Source organism: Pyrus communis, chromosome 1 (genome assembly GCF_041283825.1).
Source record: "Pyrus communis isolate YQ-2024b chromosome 1, ASM4128382v1, whole genome shotgun sequence".
Taxonomy (NCBI): Eukaryota; Viridiplantae; Streptophyta; class Magnoliopsida; order Rosales; family Rosaceae; genus Pyrus; species Pyrus communis.
In genome coordinates this window covers 5,504,382-5,523,963 of record NC_142565.1, presented here as the reverse complement: position 1 = coordinate 5,523,963, position 19,582 = coordinate 5,504,382, and the positions used below count along the sequence as shown (strand labels likewise).

The following is a 19,582-nucleotide window of genomic DNA, read 5'->3' as shown; positions in this document are numbered from 1 at the left end:
TTCAATCTCCTATTCTATCTAAAGATCTAAAAACATAATAAAGACGACAAAGGGCATGCAAAATAATTGCGATTATGCATGCACCCAAATAATTTGACATGTAATGATTATAGATGATCTTTATCTAAATTATATTGTTATAGTAATAGCTTAATATTTTTTTCCAAAGAAGTTTGGATACGAAAATTCAATGTAATTACGTACCATTTATACTTGAAATTTTATGGAAATGTTTAGGTAAAATTAATATTTGGGCAGCATATATGGAGAATGCCATCATATATAGTAATGAATGACGTAATAAATTTTCCAAACAAGTTTCAGATAAAATATTCATGCATCATCCAACAAACAAAAAAATCCGTGCATTTTTGTTTATCCGGTCATGTAATTACCTAATTGCTTGTCAATTACCAAATAAGTACAATTTATATTCAATTTCATATGTGGAAAATGTTAGGTAAAACATTATTATTGCCACGTAATTTTCCTAATTAGTGAGTGCGACATAGTTGACCAATCACTGTGTATTTTAGACATGAAGTGACCAATCAAAGATTGCCATGTATGAGTGGTCGTTGGCAATGCCTTAAGGTGCGGCCATAGCCAGCATGCCAGACCTAGACGCCACTATTTCCTATATATACATGCATCAACTTTCATCTCCGACTCATACACAAACTCTTCTTGGTTTTTATTTTTCATACAGTTTGGCTGCGACAAGGATGAAATCTGCAGATGAAGAAGAAGAGCACGACTCACACCGGCAAGCCCTAAAGAGGAAATCTGCAGAAGAAGAAGAAGAGTATGACTCATACCGACACGTAGTTTTAAAGGTAACATTGTAAGTTATTGCCATATTCATTAAGATAATTTATCACTGGTACCGTTGTAATCTAATTATCCGTTTGTACTGGATCAAGGCATGAGGCCCATGGTCCATCACCTTTCTAGTTCATTGGTACCTCCGTCCTTAATTAATGAATTACGAGAGCACGGTCAAACAATTATTAACCAACACTAAATGACATGATGCATTTTTTGTCTTATTCGTAATTTCTTTTCTATTAAGGTTTAAAATTGATGAGTACATGTTTATCAATGCACGCACTAACATGTATTCGCATATCTTGGTCGTTGGTGTATCATCCAACAATGGAAACCAATTTTTTTTTTTTTTAAGAAGCTTATTTAAAAGAAAATAATTGGAAAAAAAGTTGTAACTGTCATTTTAAGAATTATTATTTTAAAGACTGTCAAATCTTATCTTACTTACAAAACACCTATTTATCTTCGCCGAACAGGGTGAGAGAGTTCTCAAACATTGTGTGGAGAAACAGGAATACACTATTATATCCAGTCCCATCTCTTTTTGGTAAGTCCATTGAAATTTGTATATCGTGTTTTGTTTTAGGAGGGTGTATTTAATTAAACGTAAATATTTGTTAAAGAGTTTACAAATCTATATGTATTTAATAAAGATTTTAAATGAATCCATAAAAGAACATAGGTAATCAATCAAGATTTTAAAAGAGTTTATAGAACTTCATAAAAATCTAAGTGGCCGACATGGATTATGTACTACGATATACCTACACAAGAAGTCTTGCATAGAAATGGCCTCCATCATTCAATTTGTAAATTAATTTGATTTTTTTTTATATGTTGCTTTATATCCCTGATTCTTGTGATTTTTCTTTGTTCATAAGTTTGTATTTTATTTATTTATTTTAATTTTTCTTCGGCGTGTAGTACCAAATACGTTCAAGTAATTATATTATTTTGCAGAAAAGGGTCTAGCTTTCTTTTTGCTTGGTTTTTCTCTCTCATTTTTGTTCTATCCCTTCTATTAGGTCTTTAATTTTTCTATACAGCTTGACCATGGCAAGGAGGATGAACAATGATGTAGATAACTACAACAGAGCTCTAAAGAAGAAAAGGATGACAAACAAGGATGATGGACAAGAAAAACACTCATACTTGGACCAAAAAGTCGTCCTGAGTGTTGACATCTACCATGCCAAAGGTCTCGATGGCCCTAATTATAGTACAATATGTTGTACTAATAGGGTCTATCAACTTGTCTTACGGATGGAACCTGGCAAAGAGTACGAGTCGAAGTTTGTCTACAGTTGCCGAACCCTAAATGGAATCTACAAGTGAATTTCTAACGCAGCACCAATCTTTTGGAATGGGGATCTCTACACGTGAAGATCCTGAAGAAAGACGAGTCCGAGCTAGGAACCTCCAATGGGATATCCAGTGTGAGCAGAACTAGAATCCTGTTACTGAAGATGAACCAGAAAAAAAAAAAAAAAAAAAAAAAAAAAAAAAAAGGCAAGTTTGGACTGGTAAAGAGCGAAGGACATGTACTGAAGGCTGAAGGACACCTTTTTATTTTCATTTTTTTTGTCAATGAAACTTGGTCAATATATAAGCTTAGATGAGTAACCTAATTAGTTAGATAGTTCCTCATTAAATCTGATGAGGGTGACTTACTTATCTAGATGTACTCATACAATTTATTTTATCCTAATTGCAATTTTGGATTTCTTGATACCCAAAAAAAAAAAAAAAAAAAAATCAAAAAAAGAGCTTTAATAAAAATGGCTTCTCAGAACTTTTAATTAACCAAAACAATCTACAAACTTTAATAAAAAAAATTCAAATTTTAATGAAAGTAACAAAAGTTTTACATAATAATAATAAATAAATAAAATAGCCAACACATTCTCATGCACGGAACCAAACGTCACATCACACACATTCACATATTCTTCCACACTCAACCGTTCAACCTCTTTCTCTCTCTCTCTCTCTTTCACATATTCCTATCAATTTTTCTCTCTCATTTCACCTCACCCATCCACATCAATTTTTCTTCTTCTTCTTTTTTTCACCTCTCCCCACTCTTCTCTCTCCTTTCACCTCACTCTATAAACAATTTTTTTTATTTGTTTATTTGACTATTCTTTCAATTTTTTAGAACAAACTAAGTAATAATATTACAAGATCAAAAATAAAGAAAATTTTCATTATTCAATTTTATGAACACTAATACTGTCACTATTTATTAAACAGAACATTGACTACTTAAATTTGAACACTTTTTCTTAAACTGAACATTGACTACTTCTTAAACTAAACAATATTTCTTAAACTAAATACTGACTATTTCTTAAACGGAACATTAATACTATCACTACTTCTTAAACTAAACACTGACTATTTCCTAAACTGAACATTAACTATTTCTTAAACTGAACACTAGTACTATTACTATTTCGTAAACTAAATACTGACTATTTCTTAAACCAAAAACTAACTATTTCGTAAACTAAACACTGACTATTTCTTAAAATTGAACACTAGCATTATCACTGTTTTTAAACTGAACATTAAAAGGTTCAAAATTTGAAGCTCTCTTCTCATTATCATATGAATCAATGATAATAATATTTATATTCTTACAGAGTTAGAATAATGATTTTCACATTCCTATTTGTTCCTTAACATTATTCGAACATTTTATTTGACTTCCCTTTAATTTATTCAAACAAAATTAACAACAAAAGCATAAATGAAAGATCAAAAAAGCTAATGTGCTTTCATTGAGGAAAGTAATCTAATATTTTTTATTTTTAGATTTTAGCTGGTTAGGGTTAAAATTAATAAAAGAATTCCATAATTTGAACACGGAGTGATGATGAGATACTATGACACACCCCGACCCAGAAAGTCCACTTGGACCCTGAATCAAGCTGTGCTGGCCGACACCTGGAAGGTGACGAAGCCATAAAATGTGATAGTGTATAAAAAGTGAATAAATTTGAATCTAAAAGCGTCTAAGTACCAGAGTTTGCTACGAGTGGGAGCGAACCCATTTCACACGCGATGTCAGAGCATAAGTAAGGTACAGTAGGGTGGGTAAGAATCATACCCTCAAAAATATCCATCAATACTAAGATTCGCCACAGATTCTTGTCGATACAAACTCAGCAGCTAAAACCTGGTGGGCACCAAACAGAAGGTGTGAGTAAGCAATAAAACCAAGCTTCCCAAAGTTATTACCTCTCTAAAAGTAATGCCCCTAAATGTAAAACCCGTATCGTTTTCCATAAGACAGTACAACATATATACATATATCCAAACCATACTCAGAAATGACCAAAACCACGGTTTGCCATTAACTCCACCATACATTAATAAGTAGGCCAAATGAACTAAATCAATACAAAGTAATATATCAGTCAGAGTCATCTAAAATAACATGTACAACTTATCCATATCTCATCAATCATGGCTAGCATATAAGTTGGAGTCACCTATAGTGACCTGTACGACTTATCCATATCTCATCAATCCTGGCTAGCATATAAGTCGGAGTCATCTATAGTGACCTGTACGACTTATCCATATCTCATCAATCCTGACTAGCATATAAGTCGGAGTCACCTATAGTGACATGTACAACTTATCCATATCTCATCAATCATGGCTAGCATATAAGTCGGAGTCACCTATAGTGACCTGTACAACTTATCCATATCTCATCAATCTTGGCTAGCCAATAGCTCAATAATTATACTTGCACACGAGTCGGAACCACCTAAAGTGGTCTGTACAACAGGACTGGGTGTAAATAAATACGCTCAAGTGCTACGATCACGTGAAGACTGGGCGAATAATCGCGGGTCACCTACGAGTCGGAACCACCTAAAGTGGTCTGTACGACAGGACTGTGCACCTACCTTGAATCCAAGGTGAGCGTAATGTGCGAGAGGTGAACATCACGTGAAGGACTGTGCCCTGGCCACGGGCGGGAGCACTAACACCGGGGTGCAGGTTTATGAGCTCTCGATGCATCTCAATATAACATGTGCAACTCATGGCAACCAGTACTACAGTATCGAAGTTGCCTAACACATAACTGTAGTCATGCTATAACGCAATCGATTCAACTAGTACCATAAACTCACCTGAACTTACCTGGGTGTCCTGAGTTCACCTTTGCACTTGAAAGCATTCCCAATAATTATATGCAAGTAATATACATATTGATATACCATGATGCAATCTAATACTCAACCATGTCGTAACATTCTCAATTATAAACAATACAGTGTGAAGTGTACAATCAATAACGTCCTACTCCCCAACTACTTATTTTCAGGGATAATTATCCATGACGACCCAATTAACACTAATTTAGCTAACTAATTCATAAAACTAAAATTTGCCTTTACCAATTTCCTTCGCATTACTCAATTTCCCAAGCAAGGCTTTTGTCTCAAATATTTTATGGCTGCATCTAACGTCTCGTTAGACTGCCTACGTACCCTAAACAGGGATCAAGCCATTCGTAGTTCATATAGTACTTCAAGCATTCACAATAATTATATATGAAAATAATATGCCTAATCAACTTAAAAGTGTTGATAGAACTCTCAACCATATATACGATAAAAAGGAAAAGATCCACTCACCTGAAGTCCACACTATGATTCTCTAGCGCACACATCGAGGCGTCCTGAATGATTGGTCCCTGTGACCAATTATCAAATCACATCTCAGAACTCTTATCTGAAGAATGCGTAATTCACATAAAACACAACCTCAACGACATTCTAAAATAGTTTGAGACTCATTGATCACAAGTTAACCGTCGATCTTTGATCGACGGTAGGGTTTACAACCCTGTATAACTTGACCTGGAAGATCCGCATATCAGATTTCCAATCCGCAACTCCCAACGATCCACAATATGTTTCTAGAATAACATACTAAAATTTCATTACGATCCAACGGTCAGATCTCCGCCAATTGCCTAAAACAAGTGGCCGTAAACATTTATTTTACTAACTTACAAATCCAATTCAGGAAGATCCATAAGTCGGATTCCCGATCCATAAATTCCTATGATCTTTAAATATTACGTATTATAATGTATCCAATTTTGGTGACGATCCAACGATCGGATCATCGATTCACATTTTTATCAAGTAACGTATCGTAACGAATTTAGGTTCCAACTATCAACCTACGTCATTCAAATGAAAAAACTGAATTCAAGACATTTGACATAGCCTAAAAATAGCATTGGCGGCCCACTGGCCACGCGCCGCCGCGACTCGCCTGAAAATCCAACTATTTCCAAAAATTCTCAAACTTCACAGAAATGAAGATCTCAGTGAGTGGAGCAACTTTCATACCTGCCACGAAGTCCAAAAGTGGACGGAAGATGGTCAATTTTGCCCACAAAGCCGGCGGGTGCCTAAAACTTCCCGACGTCGATTCGTCGTCTACGGTGGTCCAACGGGGTCAAGGTTGGTTGGGTTTTGCTCCTGGGATGATGGGCTACAAAGCCCAAGTGGTGGCATCGGCCATCGCTTTGCCGATTTGCCGGAAAATCAAAAAGGGTGGCCGGAGCACCATTGATTTTCGTCAACTTTCGTGGCCTCAAACCGCCCCATACCATGGTTAATCAAGGTGGTTCTCGGGTGGGTTTTGTAGAGGGGAATGAGAGCTTCAAGATGGTGATGGTGGCATCCAAAAACTCCACCGGAGTTAGCCGAAATCGGCCTTGGAAGATAGACCCGCGGTGGGTGCGGGTGGACGGAAACCCACCTCCTTTTCTTCTTCTTTTTTTTTTTTTTTTTTTCTTTCTTTCCTCCCTCCATTTCTGATTTTGGGCTTTCCCCACAAAGTGGGGATTTAATTTAAATAAACACTAAACCTTAAATAACCAATTTCGAACGTCCGTAACTATACCGTTATAATCCGGACTCGCAAACGGATTTCGCCTATACGTTCGTACCAAAGAGTACTACGAGTATATGCTTAAAGAATAAGTCTCACATCTCTCAAGTCGATGGTCAACGGAAGTCAAAGTCCTTGCCTCTAGGGCAATTTCGTAAATTCACGCTTTTAAAATAAAATAAAAACGTAAAATTTGGAACGGATTGTCACATGCTACCCCACATGTAGGGCTAAGTGGTAGTCATGTATTGATGTCAGCAATATATATTTTTTATCTCAAATCTCTCTCTCTCTCTCTCTCTCTCTCTCTCTCTCTCTCTCTATATATATATAAATTTTGGGTTTGTTGATGTCACTTTGAATGAATTTGGTTGGCATTCTCTCTCTCTCTCTCTCTCTCTCTCTATAAAAATTTTGGGTTTGTTGATGTCACTTTGAATGAATTTGGTTGGCATTCTCTTCTCTCTCTCTCTCTCTCTCTCTCTCTCTCTCTCTCTCTCTCTCTCTCTCTCTCTCTCTCTCTCTCTCTCTCTCTCTCTGAACATTTTCCTTCCTGATGAAATATTTAAAAAGTAATTTGGTGCTGCTTTTGCACAATTGGTTTTCTGTTGAATTGGTAGATGCTTGTTTTCGCACTGCTAACGTACGCAAACACTTTGGGTTGAATAAGTTTTTGTTTTTTTTAATTTTTTTTTTTATCTCTTGTCCTTATCATTAAATAACAGTTATTAGGTGACTTTGGTTAAAACTCAAAGTTTTGAAATTTTTTTCATTAGTTTAAAAAAAAAAAACTAAAATTATATGCACATGATGCTTAATTAATTTGAACAAGCAAATTAAATCTGGAATTTTCAATCTCCTATGATTGGATAGATTCTAAAGATCTACAAACAGAATTAAGATGCATGTACTCACTCGAAAAGAATACACAAGAATTAGAAATAACTAGTAGACGACACATGAGATGCAAAATAGTTGCGATTATGAATATCCGCAATTGTTCATCATATAAATTTGACATGTAAGGATTATAGCTTAATATTTTTTTTCCAAATAAAGTTCAATATGAAATAACTAGTAGACGACAAAAGACATGTTAATATTCACGATTATGAATATTTGCGGTTATTCACTCAAATAAATTTGACATATAATGATTATAGATAACCGTTTATCTAAATTATATTGTTATAGTAATAGATTAATAGATTAATAATTTTTCCAAAGAAGTTTCTTTTTTTGATCGAATTCCAAAGAAGTTTTTTTTTTTTTTTTTTTTATCGAATTCCAAAGAAGTTTCAATATGAAATGTTCATGCATTGTGACTTTTTAAGTAACCAACTCCTAATACCTAATTTGTTGTTTGACAAAAAAAAAAAAAAAAAAAAACTTAATTTGTTGTCACCTAGTAATTACGTACCATTTATACTGAAATTTATATGAAAATGTTTAGGTATTTGGGCAGCATATATGTGGAGAGTGCCATCATATATAGTAATGACGTAATAAATTTTCCAAACGAGTTTCACACAAAATATTCATGCATCTATCAACAAACAAAAAAAAATGCCGAATTTTATTTTATCCAGTCAAGTAATTAAATTACGTAATTGCTTGTTAGCCAATAAGTACAATTTATATGCTGCTTGACGGTGGATATGAGTAGGTTGAATTCCCCATAACCTCTTCGAGCCCGAAAATAGTAAATAATTGTGATTTGCCGCTAGTTGTCCTCCTTAAAAAAAATTAAAAAAAAAAAAAAAACTATTGCCACATAGTACGCTGGTCTAATTATATTCTTCTTCACTTGTAAGTGAGAGATCTTAGGTTCGACTTTCGCCAAAAGTGATTTTGAACCACATTATTGCTTGCTAGCCTAAGCTCATCCCCTCCTCTTAGTATATATAATATCATTTGTTTTTTTTTTAAAAAAAAAAACTATTACAAACTGAAAAGTTCTTAATCCCTAAACATCCCACCACCACCTTTGAGGATTCATTTATGAGCTTTAGAGGAATATTCAAGTCCCTAAAAGAATATTATCTATAATGAAAATTCCTTATAATATAATCCCTAAATATAGGGACTAAAATATTAAGAAATTATTATTGATTTCATTGAAATATTATAAACATTGTTAAAAAAAATAAAAATAAAAGAAAAAAATAAATACTATCTCTACTATTGATTTTTCAAGAATTTAAAAAAAAAAAAAAAAAAAAGAAGAAGACAAATGAGAAGTTGCCCCACTTGGGTGGATTCAAAAAACAAAGAAAAAAAACATAATTAGCAAGACTATTTGTAAGATCCGACATCGCTCAGGGGTGTGATTCTTAAATGTAAATTCCCATCCCTACCTAGCACAAGGTCTTTTGGGAGCTCACTGGCTTCGGGTTCCTTAGGAACTCCGAAGTTAAGCGAGAAGGGGGCTAGAGCAATCCCATGATGGGTGACCCAATGGGAAGTTGCTTGTGAGTTCCCAAAAATAAAACCGTGAGGGAATGGTAAGCTCAAAGCGGATAATATCGTGCTACGGTGGTGGAGCGGGCCCGGGAAATGATCCGTCCTGGGCGGGGATGTGACACTATTCCTACTCAAAATTAATATGGAGTCCGCTCTTTGAGTTGCTATGTGTAGTCCTCATATTTGAGAATTCTTTTGAGGTATCTAGAAAGTTTTTATGTATTAAGATACTTTGAGGACTTCAATTCCGACCCATTAGAAGTCATTTGTCCCTATATTTAGGGACTATGCGGTGAGAGCACTTCTAGTGTAGGAAGGCCCCCTAGGGCAACTGCCTATTGAATCCCCTCCAGTGAATAGTAACCGTCTTTAATGAACAGTAATTACCTTTTGCATCTCCACCCCTAACTAAATAGCCATGGCAATAGGCAATAAAATATTAGTATTTTTTATTTTATCAAATAATAAAAAATTCTTTTATTTGTAATTTCGGATATGATTTTTAATCTATTTCGTTGCGCCACGTGTCATTATCCGAAATGACAATTTTTGGTGATAGATTTCAATAAGATTTTTATCTAATGCCGTCGTGCCACATGTCGTTACCTTTTTAGAATCGTGGAGGATAGATTTCCGATAAATTTTTTAACAAATTCCATCATGCCACGTGTCACAATATGTTTACAATCTTTGAGAAAGTATGAAATTGTGATGTAAGGTGGAAGATAATTATAAGGTATTTATAATCTTTTATTTTTATTTTTATTTTACTTTTAAATTTTTTACATTTTTTATTAACTTAATTAATTTATGCAGTTGGATTAAAGAAAAATTGAAATCCAACCCCTTATATTGTGCCATGTGGCACAACAGTAACATATCAGATTTTTCTTCCTTTTTTCTTTCTTTTTTTTATTTTTTATTTTAAAGACGAATAACGTGGACCGTTGATCTAGAATCCAACGGCTGAGATTGTGCCACTCATCTAGCCGTTGGCGGTGGTTTGAATTTTTTTGGACTGTTGGAAATCCGATGGTCCAAAAAAAAATCCGTTGAAATCCAATGGCTTTGAGGGTGCCATGTGGCACCCAGAATGGTAACATATCTGAATTCAAACCGCGCGCCCCACTGACTGAAATCTGGTCGGTGACTCACCCCACGCGGGCGTGTGTGATGCACACGCATGACATAAAATTTTTTTTATAACGTGTCTGACGTCAATCTTGCATCATAGAGCCCTCAGGCGCTCGGCTTTAAACTCCTGGCTCTCCTCTCCTACGGGCCCCTTTAATCCAATTGCCCACATGGGCTGGAGCAAGGAATGGAGACGACTAGTTTAATTCGGTCCCCTGTCCACCGGGCTATCCCTTCCGCTGGACTTGCCCTGATAAGGACTCTGTTCTTCAAAAACTCCGTTACAGTTGAGAAGCGCGTTTACTCTCGGTAATTTTACTATTTACTTTTGATAAGAAAGTTAATATATAAAGGAAGGTATATTATCGTCATCATGCCAATTAGCACCATCCCCCGCAACAAAGCAACAATCCCATCAATCCTTCTTACCCAATATACTAGGGACCCTCAGCACCATCCCCACTAGCGCACGTTAGCACAGGGACGCCTAACCCCATGGCTTCATCCCGCCCTCCGCCGCAGAAGCCTCTCGATCTCGACCTCACGATCGTCTCCGCCAAGCATCTCAAGAACGTCAACTGGAAGAACGGCGACCTCAAGCCCTACGCCGTCTTCTGGGTAGACCCCGACCGCCGGCTCGCCACCAAGTCCGACGACTCCGGCTCCACCCGCCCGGTCTGGAACGAGCGATTCACCGTCCCGCTCACCCTGTCCCTCCACGACTCCTTCCTCACCCTCGAAATCTTCCACTCCAAACCCTCCGACACTCCCAAGCCCTTAGTCGGCACCCTCAGGGTCCCACTCAAGGACCTGCCCGATCAGGACGACTCGACCCGAATCCGGACCTTCCAGCTCGTCCGTCCTTCCGGCCGTCCCCAGGGCAAGATCCGTGTTAAGCTTGCCGTTCGAGAACGACCTTTGCCGCCAGATTACCATATTAGCCCTCCTCCTAGCTACTTTTACGGAGGTGCCTCTATGCCCCCACCGCCTGTTCGCGACTTCAGGTCATACTCGCCGTCGCCGTACAGCTCTACTTTACCAGCTTCCGCTCCTAGTCCGTCGGCTTCGCCACCGCCTTACCATTACAGCTCCTATTCCGATCCGTACTCGGGTTACTATCCAGCGTACTACTCCAGTGCGCCACCGCCTCCACCAAGGCCGTTCTTCGACCGACCGGTGAACTATGGCGGGCCTAGTGGGCCTTCAGCGCCATTGGACTACTCGAATTATGATCAGAATCAGAAGCCCAAGAGTGGGAAGATGGGATTGGGCACCGGATTGGCTGTGGGCGCAGTGGCCGGAGGTCTTGGTGCAGTGGCATTGGATGAGGGGTTGAGGTACGAAGAAGATAAGGTTGCACAGAGGGTGGAGAATGACCTGCGCGAGCGTGACGATTACAGCAATTATCGTGCAGATTATTGATTGAATCGGGGTTTAGCCGTTTTGGTATGGTTTAATTACTAAAGCGCAATGTTAATTTGCCGGTTCACAGTGTATATGTATATATGTTTTTATGTGGAATTTGGTTTGGGGCTTTTGGATTGCTGAATGAATTAAGACAAGGGTTGAAACTTTAATGTTAAGTCGGTGTTTTATTTGATGGAATGAGTGTTTATGTATCTTGGAATGAATTGTGCGTTTGATCATCCTGGAACGAATTGTGCGTTTGATCATTCTTGGAACGAATTGTGTGATTGATCATTTTAGAATGAATAGCGGGATTGATTGTCTTGGAATGAAATGCATGATTCGTGTTGGAATGAATTGCGTGATTGATCATCTTGGAATGAATTGTGCATTTGATCATTCTTGGAACGAATTGTGTGATTAATCATATTAGAATGAATAGCGGGATTGATTGTCTTGGAATGGAAATGCATGATTCGTGTTGGAATGAATTGCGTGATTGATCATCTTGGAATGAATTGTGTGATTGATCACAAGTAGTTGGTACAGTTCCAGGTTTGGTTGATTGGTTTACTAGCGTTTTGAGCTAAAGGATCATGTTTCAGGAGGGGTTTGGTACTTTATGTTCCAGGAGCATGTTGAAAATTTAAATAGAGTAGTTTTTAGAATGAAAGCACCATTTGGAATGAAGAAGAATGCCAGCCATAGTCGGCGATGAGCTTACGGCTGATTGAGGTCTTTTTATGGAGCTTAGTTAGATTTTTATCCTTGCAACTATGAACGTTAGATTTCTCTGTATGGATTCTATGGAACCACGGCTAAATATCTCTTGCCTTCTTTTCTCTGGATCTTAATCGAGTTGTTTAGATGACAATGGTATATGATTAAAGGTTATCTTAGAGACCGATTTATAACCATTTCGTTTTTAGTTTTTAGTTTTCCTCGTTTTGTTAGAGATGAAAGAGAAGTACATTAGAGAAAAGAAAGATGAAGAAGGGCAGAGGAATGATGACGGGAGGGGTGTGGAAAATGTATTTTGAATGGTACACAAGAAAGAAAACGAAAAACTGAAAACGGATAGTTATCAAACGGACCCGTAAGTTTTCTTCTTCCTACAACTGTCCTTATAGGTGGTGCAGGAAGGGCTTTCTATGCTTTTTGATATTTGACAGTGATGGATTGGTTCAAGGTTTCTGAAACCTTTCCTATTCTCTTCCCTTTGTGTTTCTTGATTTTCCGTTGCTGCAAATGTTTCTTGATTTCTTGTGTACTTGTTCGAGTTTTTGTGATTGACATTAGGGTATGGGTTGGTTTTTACAATATTAACTGTTGGAATCATTCCATGCTTTAGAATCCTAATAGCCTTTTCAACCTTATGGAGTCCAGTCGACTACGTATGGAGTCCATACCTTTCTCGGTCTTTTGACTAAGATCAAGTGTAGCGGTAAAAAGACACTTCCACGGCATGTAAAACGGTTTGCTTGCCCATAGAGGAGACGATGAAAAGCTTGGGATCCTTGGCCATACATTTACTGGAGTTCTCTTCTCAGTGCATCTGTTATGCTGAGTAACAAATTGGGATGGCTTTATGCCAGAGATACCAAAGTTTAGATGAAGGGATATTGCTTTCTTGCAAAGAAAGTTATCTTTCAAGTTTGAAGGTTCGGAAAATACTGCCCGAGAGAGCCCCATTGAAAGTGCAGAAAATACTGCCCGAAAGAGCTGACGCTCTCTCGGACCTTGTCCTTCACCTTTTTCCCCTCGTCAAAACAGGAATTGGATCCTCTCCTAAGCAAAGGCTCGGGATCCTCCTAACCCACTAACATGGGTCGTTGGATTTTGATCCAACGGTTACAATTATTTTAACTTTAGAGGGGTCCCTTGTTTGTAACTATTGGATCAAATCCAATGGCCCGTCTTATTAGGTCAGGAGGATCCCGAGCCTTTGCTCAGGAGAGGATCAAATTCCGTCAAAACAATGTCCAAAGCGGGAATTACAGCACCTCTTTTCGGTCTACTTTGCTAACTTCTCATGATCTTGTCGAGTCAGTGGAGGCTCTAAGATCCAATATGAGGATGAACAGTTGGGGGACTATTGTGCTAGTTATACTGACTAGGATTTTGCAGATGCCGATCGTCTGTCGGAGAAGGCGAGGGAGGAAGGAGCGGTGAGATGGGTGACTAAGGAGGAGGATTTTGAATCCTTGAATTGACGACAAACAACGAATGGATCAAATATTAACAACATATTGGCACAACACCGACGGCATTTCGATCGACTACTGACATGTATCAATCGAGTACTGGTGACATATTGATCGAGTATTGGTGTAATATCGACTGAATACAAATGATAATATGGGCAAGATACACTCTCGAGTTATAACTTTTTGTACTGAATCATTTTAACCCTGTTTATTTTTTATTTTTGTACACAAATATATTTACATTAAGAGAACGAAGTAATAAATTGATACCTTAGTTATCATCCATAAAAATTAAAACTAAAACTACTCACTTACAAGTAAAGACTAATATTATTAGATCGCACAACTAATTAGCTTTAACGTCTAATTTATGTACCCACAATTTGTTTCCCGTTTTAAACTCTCAGTGTAAAAGTAACTAAGCCGACATAGCCACCTTACGTATCTGAGCCCAAAACCAAATGAACACTCTATTTTGGGCGTAGCCGAATGGGCTTATCATCAGAAGGCAGACTCGACACACAAACCATGTGATTGTCAAGCTCATCTTATTAAATGTACTATTATGTTTCTTGGCCCTTGCAAAACTCAACATAAAGAAAGGGATAGTATTGCCATTTTCTTCTTTCGAACAAACAAAATTATTTATACTAAGCGGGTGGAGGAGTGAACTAAACATCACAATGAGTTATCAATAATATGATATTCCTTTTCATTGATAAGTGAGAAGTCTTAAGTTCGGTTCTCGCCTTTCTTTTTTTGAACAAACGCATCTCTTTCCTTATGTTGAGTTGTCACTTAGTATTACAATAGTATGGTATTCATCAAAAGAGACCCAACAAAACACATCAATTCCTAAATTTCCAAGGACGGAAGATTTATTTATATTAAAAATCGATAATAATATAATAATAAAATGAATAGACATGGGATACCAAACTATAATTTGTCCACAAAACATAATAACTCCTTATCTCTACGAAGCAATTTGTTCTCTTATTCCAGATGAGTGGACCACAGACTGGATGAGGGGACCTATTTGTAGACAACTGAAGATTTGATCAAATTATCGTTGAGTTTGTGCTCCACAATCACCATATACAATTCCAATTCCCCATAACATATGCCTATGTGTGGAAACAAATCATGGTGTCCAATCTACTCGTCCCAAAAAGATACATATTTTATCTTGGAACTCAAGTGGATTGGATGACTGATGTTACATGTTTAGATTACAATATAGTCAAGTTCTTTATTTAAAGGGATTTTTCATTTTTTTGATAAAAATGGAGACTAGTTGTATGGCCCAATCTACATCGAATTTTAATGATTCAAATCATCAAATTTTCAATTTGCACTTTACAGATCATCCTTCCAAAATATTAGCCAATTCGGACAAGTTTGAGGCATGTAATTAAGTTCATAAAAATAGACGAACACTATATTCTAAGACATATTGAGATGTCACCATGACAATCAAATAAATAAATAGTTTCGGATTGAGTTGATTTTTTACAAAAACGATCTATGAATTAAGACTCAAAAAATAGACAATACAAATTGTTAAAGTTCAATGTACAATGGACGCAACAACTAGTCCCAATTTTTACAAAAAATGAACATCGCTTCGCAATATAATTAAACAAATTATGTAGGCTTATCCGCTTGTGGGAATGAGAACATGAACATCTTCTAACCCTTTCCGATGCGTAACATTCGTTGTCCTTCTTGTTTATTTTTTTCTTTGACTTTAGATTATGTGTGATAATGTTGACCTTAATTTACTTTGCCTACATAGTGTCCAAACCGAATAGCTAATAAGCTAACTATGTCATTTGGTCGAATGCAAGGCGTGCCAACTCGTCGACCGAGCTCAGCCGATGAGTGAATGAATGTTGATGTGGCATTGAGTGCGCTGATGGCTTATGAATCTTGTGATTGCGGCCGAGGAAAAGACACGTCTCGTTCTTCGGGTTCTATAGCCTGAAGACAAGGTTACTAGTTCTGCGAAGTTCACGAATCGTCGGCACTAGGTTCGGCAACTTAAATTATATTCGTGAGAATACAAGTGCTCTGAATCAGTACTAGACTATTTGGACACAAATACTCAAAAGAGATGTGTGTCTTGATTGTAAATATGGTTCAGACGTCTGAATGTCAAACTCTAAAATGCACTTGTGAATATCTAATCATAAAACAAGTTCGACTTTTAATGTGCCGAACTGCTATGACCTGGTAACATCTCATTTCGCTGAGAAGGCTGATGAGTTGACCTCTAGGTCCTCTACCAACAAGGACTTAGAGTTTCCTTGTTGATCAAAACTTAGATAGATAACTAGTCGGTCACGAAGCAGTGTTGTTTATACAAACTGAAGGTGCTTCTCAATCGGCTGATTATACGGCTCAAATGTTGTTTATCTAAACTGAAGGTGTTGCTGGTTGCCACCACAATGCTGTTTATCCAAGCTGAAGATGTGTTGGTGAAAAAATGGGTAAAATAAAAAGATCTCAAGATGTTTGAGAGGTTTCTCATAGAACAAGAGTTTGCATAGGACATATTTGTGTGTTGGTTCGGAACGCTTTGAATGATGCACTCCCCCCTTTATTTATGGTAATAATTTCCACATAGTTAAAGTAGGATCCTACCCAAATTATAATTCCTTGATCCATTAACACGTGTAAAACTCTGAATCCAACCCTATTATTCTCCAAATTCAATCCTTGATCCTCAGCATCTCCCCTGATTCGAGGTATCACTGATTTCTAAGGATTCCTTGTTACATTAGGACTATACCGACCATCCTATCTAGGTTTAAGATAAGATCAACTTCTGGTAGAACTCGACTGAATCTCCTTGGGCTGGGCTTTTCCTTGGGTATATTCCAAGATACCCTAAGTTTATACACTGGGCCGAGCCCATAATTATTCTTAGCCCAAAATTGTCATTTGGGTCCAAATACACAAACACAGATTAAGATGTGTTTAGAGATTTATGTGATCATGATAATGATATATACAAGCTATTATATATAGTTTTATCAATCAAAAGCTTGCTGCTTGGAATTGTGGAGGTTTTTTTCTTTCTATCACGTGTGTCATTAGTGATAGAGATTTTTACCACCTGCAAAAGTAGGGATAAAAACACTTAAAAATACTTGCAAGAGTACAAGATTATCGTAGTATAGTAGCTCAAGTAAGGTCGTTTTCCATAAGGATTGAATGAATAATTTATATAAATACCAAATCTTAATTAATTATTTGAAAACAAAGATTGGAAAAGGTTGATTTTGAATTTAAAAATAATAAAAACGAATTTAATTAAAAAGGTTAAAGAAATTAGCAAAGTAAAAAAACAAAGGAAAACGTTTTGCAAATCAAATTATAAAAACCTAGGGTTCCGCCGTCCTCTTAACAAATCTTCCTTAAAATAGGTCATTTTGACCTTCAAAATGCCCAAAAAGTCCAGAAACGTCAATCTGGGAAAGTTGCGTGCTGGGCCTTTATTTCATCGCCACAATCAAACGGCTAAGTAGAAAAATCTGAAACTTTGATACAATCATCTTGAAAGGATCATGAATATCCTTCAATTGGAATAACTCCAAAATTCATCTGTTTGATCACTTTTTGCTCTAGAGGAAGTCGAATGTCCTACGTTGAAAATATATAACAAAGTATCAAAATTCTACCAAAATAACCAATAAACTATAATTAAGAGTAAGGTAAAATATATGATATAATATGGACTCATCAAATAGGCTAACTGGATTGCTCATCACCTAGCTTATTACGCTCTTCATTTTGGCTATTTTTTTATTTGATTTGAGGAACCTTCTGACCTCGTTTCAAACTTATCATTGGACCACAACGCTGCATGCCATTGGTAGCGAGCTTTTTGTTTTGGACGATAACATATTAGCATATATACATGGCCCATTTGTACGCCTAGCTACCCCTTTCTAATTATGCCCCATGAGCAAACCGCACATGTAGTCAAGGGCAAAAGCTGAGGTGCAGGGTTGGTTTTGATTGTTGGAATGCAGTTTGCAGTAGTTGATGGGGTTAACAATTTGACAGAAAACGACCACTTAATGGTTTGAGAAAGAGAGAGAGATGAGCGTGGTTACGTATATATGATTGGAATCTAAAATATTCCTTTAGACTAAACTGTCTGTTAATTATCAACTAGACCTTTTGCATAGGGATAATGTTAGTGATTGTATTATTATATTACTTAAGTATTGATTAACGTATTTATTTCCTCTATTTTTTTCTTAAAAAACAAACAATCATTTATTCAAAAAAAAAAAAAAAAAATCTCAATACAACCAGTTACACATGATCAAAATTTAAAGAGAGATCATCTCTAAACCAATAGCTTTCGCGATTGATGAGACAATCATTTATTCGCAATCCCGCATAATCTCAAAGGTTATAAGTTTCAGTACGTAGACCAAATGATACAATGCAGACTATAAATCCCTCTATCAGAAGTGTTGCAAAAATATTTGCAATCGAGTAAATAGCTCTACAAACGAATGAATCATTTCTCCTAAGCACCTTGTTCCTGTTCAATTGGACACCCACGATTGTCTCGAGTAATAAATCCCGCAACAGCAGCATTCTGATTAATAACTGAACCATCAAAATGTATTTTAAGGTAGCTAGGCTTAGGCGGCTTCCACTTCATAATCTTCTGATGTCTATCATCCACTTTCCCTTTAACTTTTGTATTAGCTTTAAAATATTCTTTCCCAAGACGCATTCCATGATTACCGAATTTAGTCTAAAATATTGGTCCACTTAGTATTACTTTTTGTATATTATATATATATATGAAAAAAAAAGCTTTTAACTTTTGTACTAACTTTATAATATTCTTTTTCGTAAATGTGACGCATGCTGCGATTTACGAATTTAGTCTAAAATATTGGTCTACTTAGTATTACTTTTTGTATATTATAAAAAAAAAGTGGTCTATGTATATATATGTATTTCTAATAGAAGCCATAAAGTGTTTTATTACTAAGACCAACCAAATACAAGCGATGCTAAATGGATGCATTTGTTCTAATGACTAATTTTTTGATCTGAAAACAATTTGCACAAATCACAAATAATTTTAAACCAATGTACAATTAAAACAGAATTTGTCTGATGAAAAATCAGTAGCAACTCTTGCTGCTGGCCAATCACATATGGACACATATCTAAATAATTGACTTTTTAATCACAAATTAAACATATATCCATTTGTGATTGACTAGCAACAGGAACTGCTATTGATTTTTAGCAGCCAAAGTAGTTCAAACGATTATCACACTAAACCAGCACAACCTAAGGATTAAGAAGCGTACTTGGATCAAAGTACCCCTTAAAAATAATATTACTCTACTGAACGACAATGATATGTAATGATGGTTAAACGAAAGAATTAATATTTTAAGATAATAGTACTCACAACAAAGTAAATTTTTTTATTTTATGGCATATACGCAGTACCTTTTAGAACCATGGGCACTTCTTGGCCAGCCGAAACAGGCGATGCCCTAGTTCAAGTGTGTGTATATTTAAAAAAAAATAAAAATAAAAATAATATATATATATATATATAT

At 36.3% G+C, this 19,582-nt stretch overlaps 2 protein-coding genes and 1 long non-coding RNA gene across 4 annotated transcripts; 2 read left to right on the top strand and 1 right to left on the bottom strand.

Moving 5' to 3' along the window:
• The first annotated feature begins 665 nt into the window (after positions 1–665).
• On the top strand, positions 666–2,549 carry LOC148699034 (uncharacterized). 2 transcript variants are annotated; one of them, XR_015962621.1, is made up of 3 exons: positions 666–836; positions 1,305–1,375; positions 1,854–2,549. XR_015962621.1 is itself a non-coding variant. In XM_088694324.1 (3 exons), exons 1-3 carry the CDS (start codon positions 726–728, stop codon positions 2,161–2,163), a joined length of 471 nt encoding a protein of 156 aa, XP_088550450.1. In that variant the 5' UTR covers positions 668–725; the 3' UTR covers positions 2,164–2,549. The 2 variants fall into 2 exon arrangements, 1 of the variants encoding a protein (XP_088550450.1); XM_088694324.1 differs by having other exon boundaries at positions 668–836; positions 1,875–2,549.
• Positions 2,550–3,843: 1,294 nt separating this feature from the next.
• LOC148699033 (uncharacterized) lies at positions 3,844–6,776 on the bottom strand. Its single transcript, XR_015962620.1, has 2 exons — positions 6,213–6,776; positions 3,844–4,009 (listed from the first exon to the last, which is right to left on the bottom strand). It is a non-coding gene; the product is annotated as an uncharacterized LOC148699033 (long non-coding RNA).
• A 3,950-nt stretch (positions 6,777–10,726) lies between these two features.
• On the top strand, positions 10,727–11,956 carry LOC137720191 (uncharacterized). Its single transcript, XM_068459208.2, has one exon. It carries the CDS (start codon positions 10,852–10,854, stop codon positions 11,776–11,778), a length of 927 nt encoding a protein of 308 aa, XP_068315309.1. The 5' UTR covers positions 10,727–10,851; the 3' UTR covers positions 11,779–11,956.
• Positions 11,957–19,582: the final 7,626 nt, after the last annotated feature.

Bases quoted from the DNA above. Each gene is read 5' to 3' on its own strand.
- LOC148699034 (XM_088694324.1), top strand. From the start codon at position 726: ATGAAATCTGCAGATGAAGAAGAAGAGCACGACTCACACCGGCAAGCC. The intron at 837-1,304 runs GTAACATTGTAA...TTCGCCGAACAG, and splicing joins ACCGACACGTAGTTTTAAAG to GGTGAGAGAGTTCTCAAACA. The intron at 1,376-1,874 runs GTAAGTCCATTG...TTTTCTATACAG, and splicing joins TCCAGTCCCATCTCTTTTTG to CTTGACCATGGCAAGGAGGA.
- LOC137720191 (XM_068459208.2), top strand. From the start codon at position 10,852: ATGGCTTCATCCCGCCCTCCGCCGCAGAAGCCTCTCGATCTCGACCTC.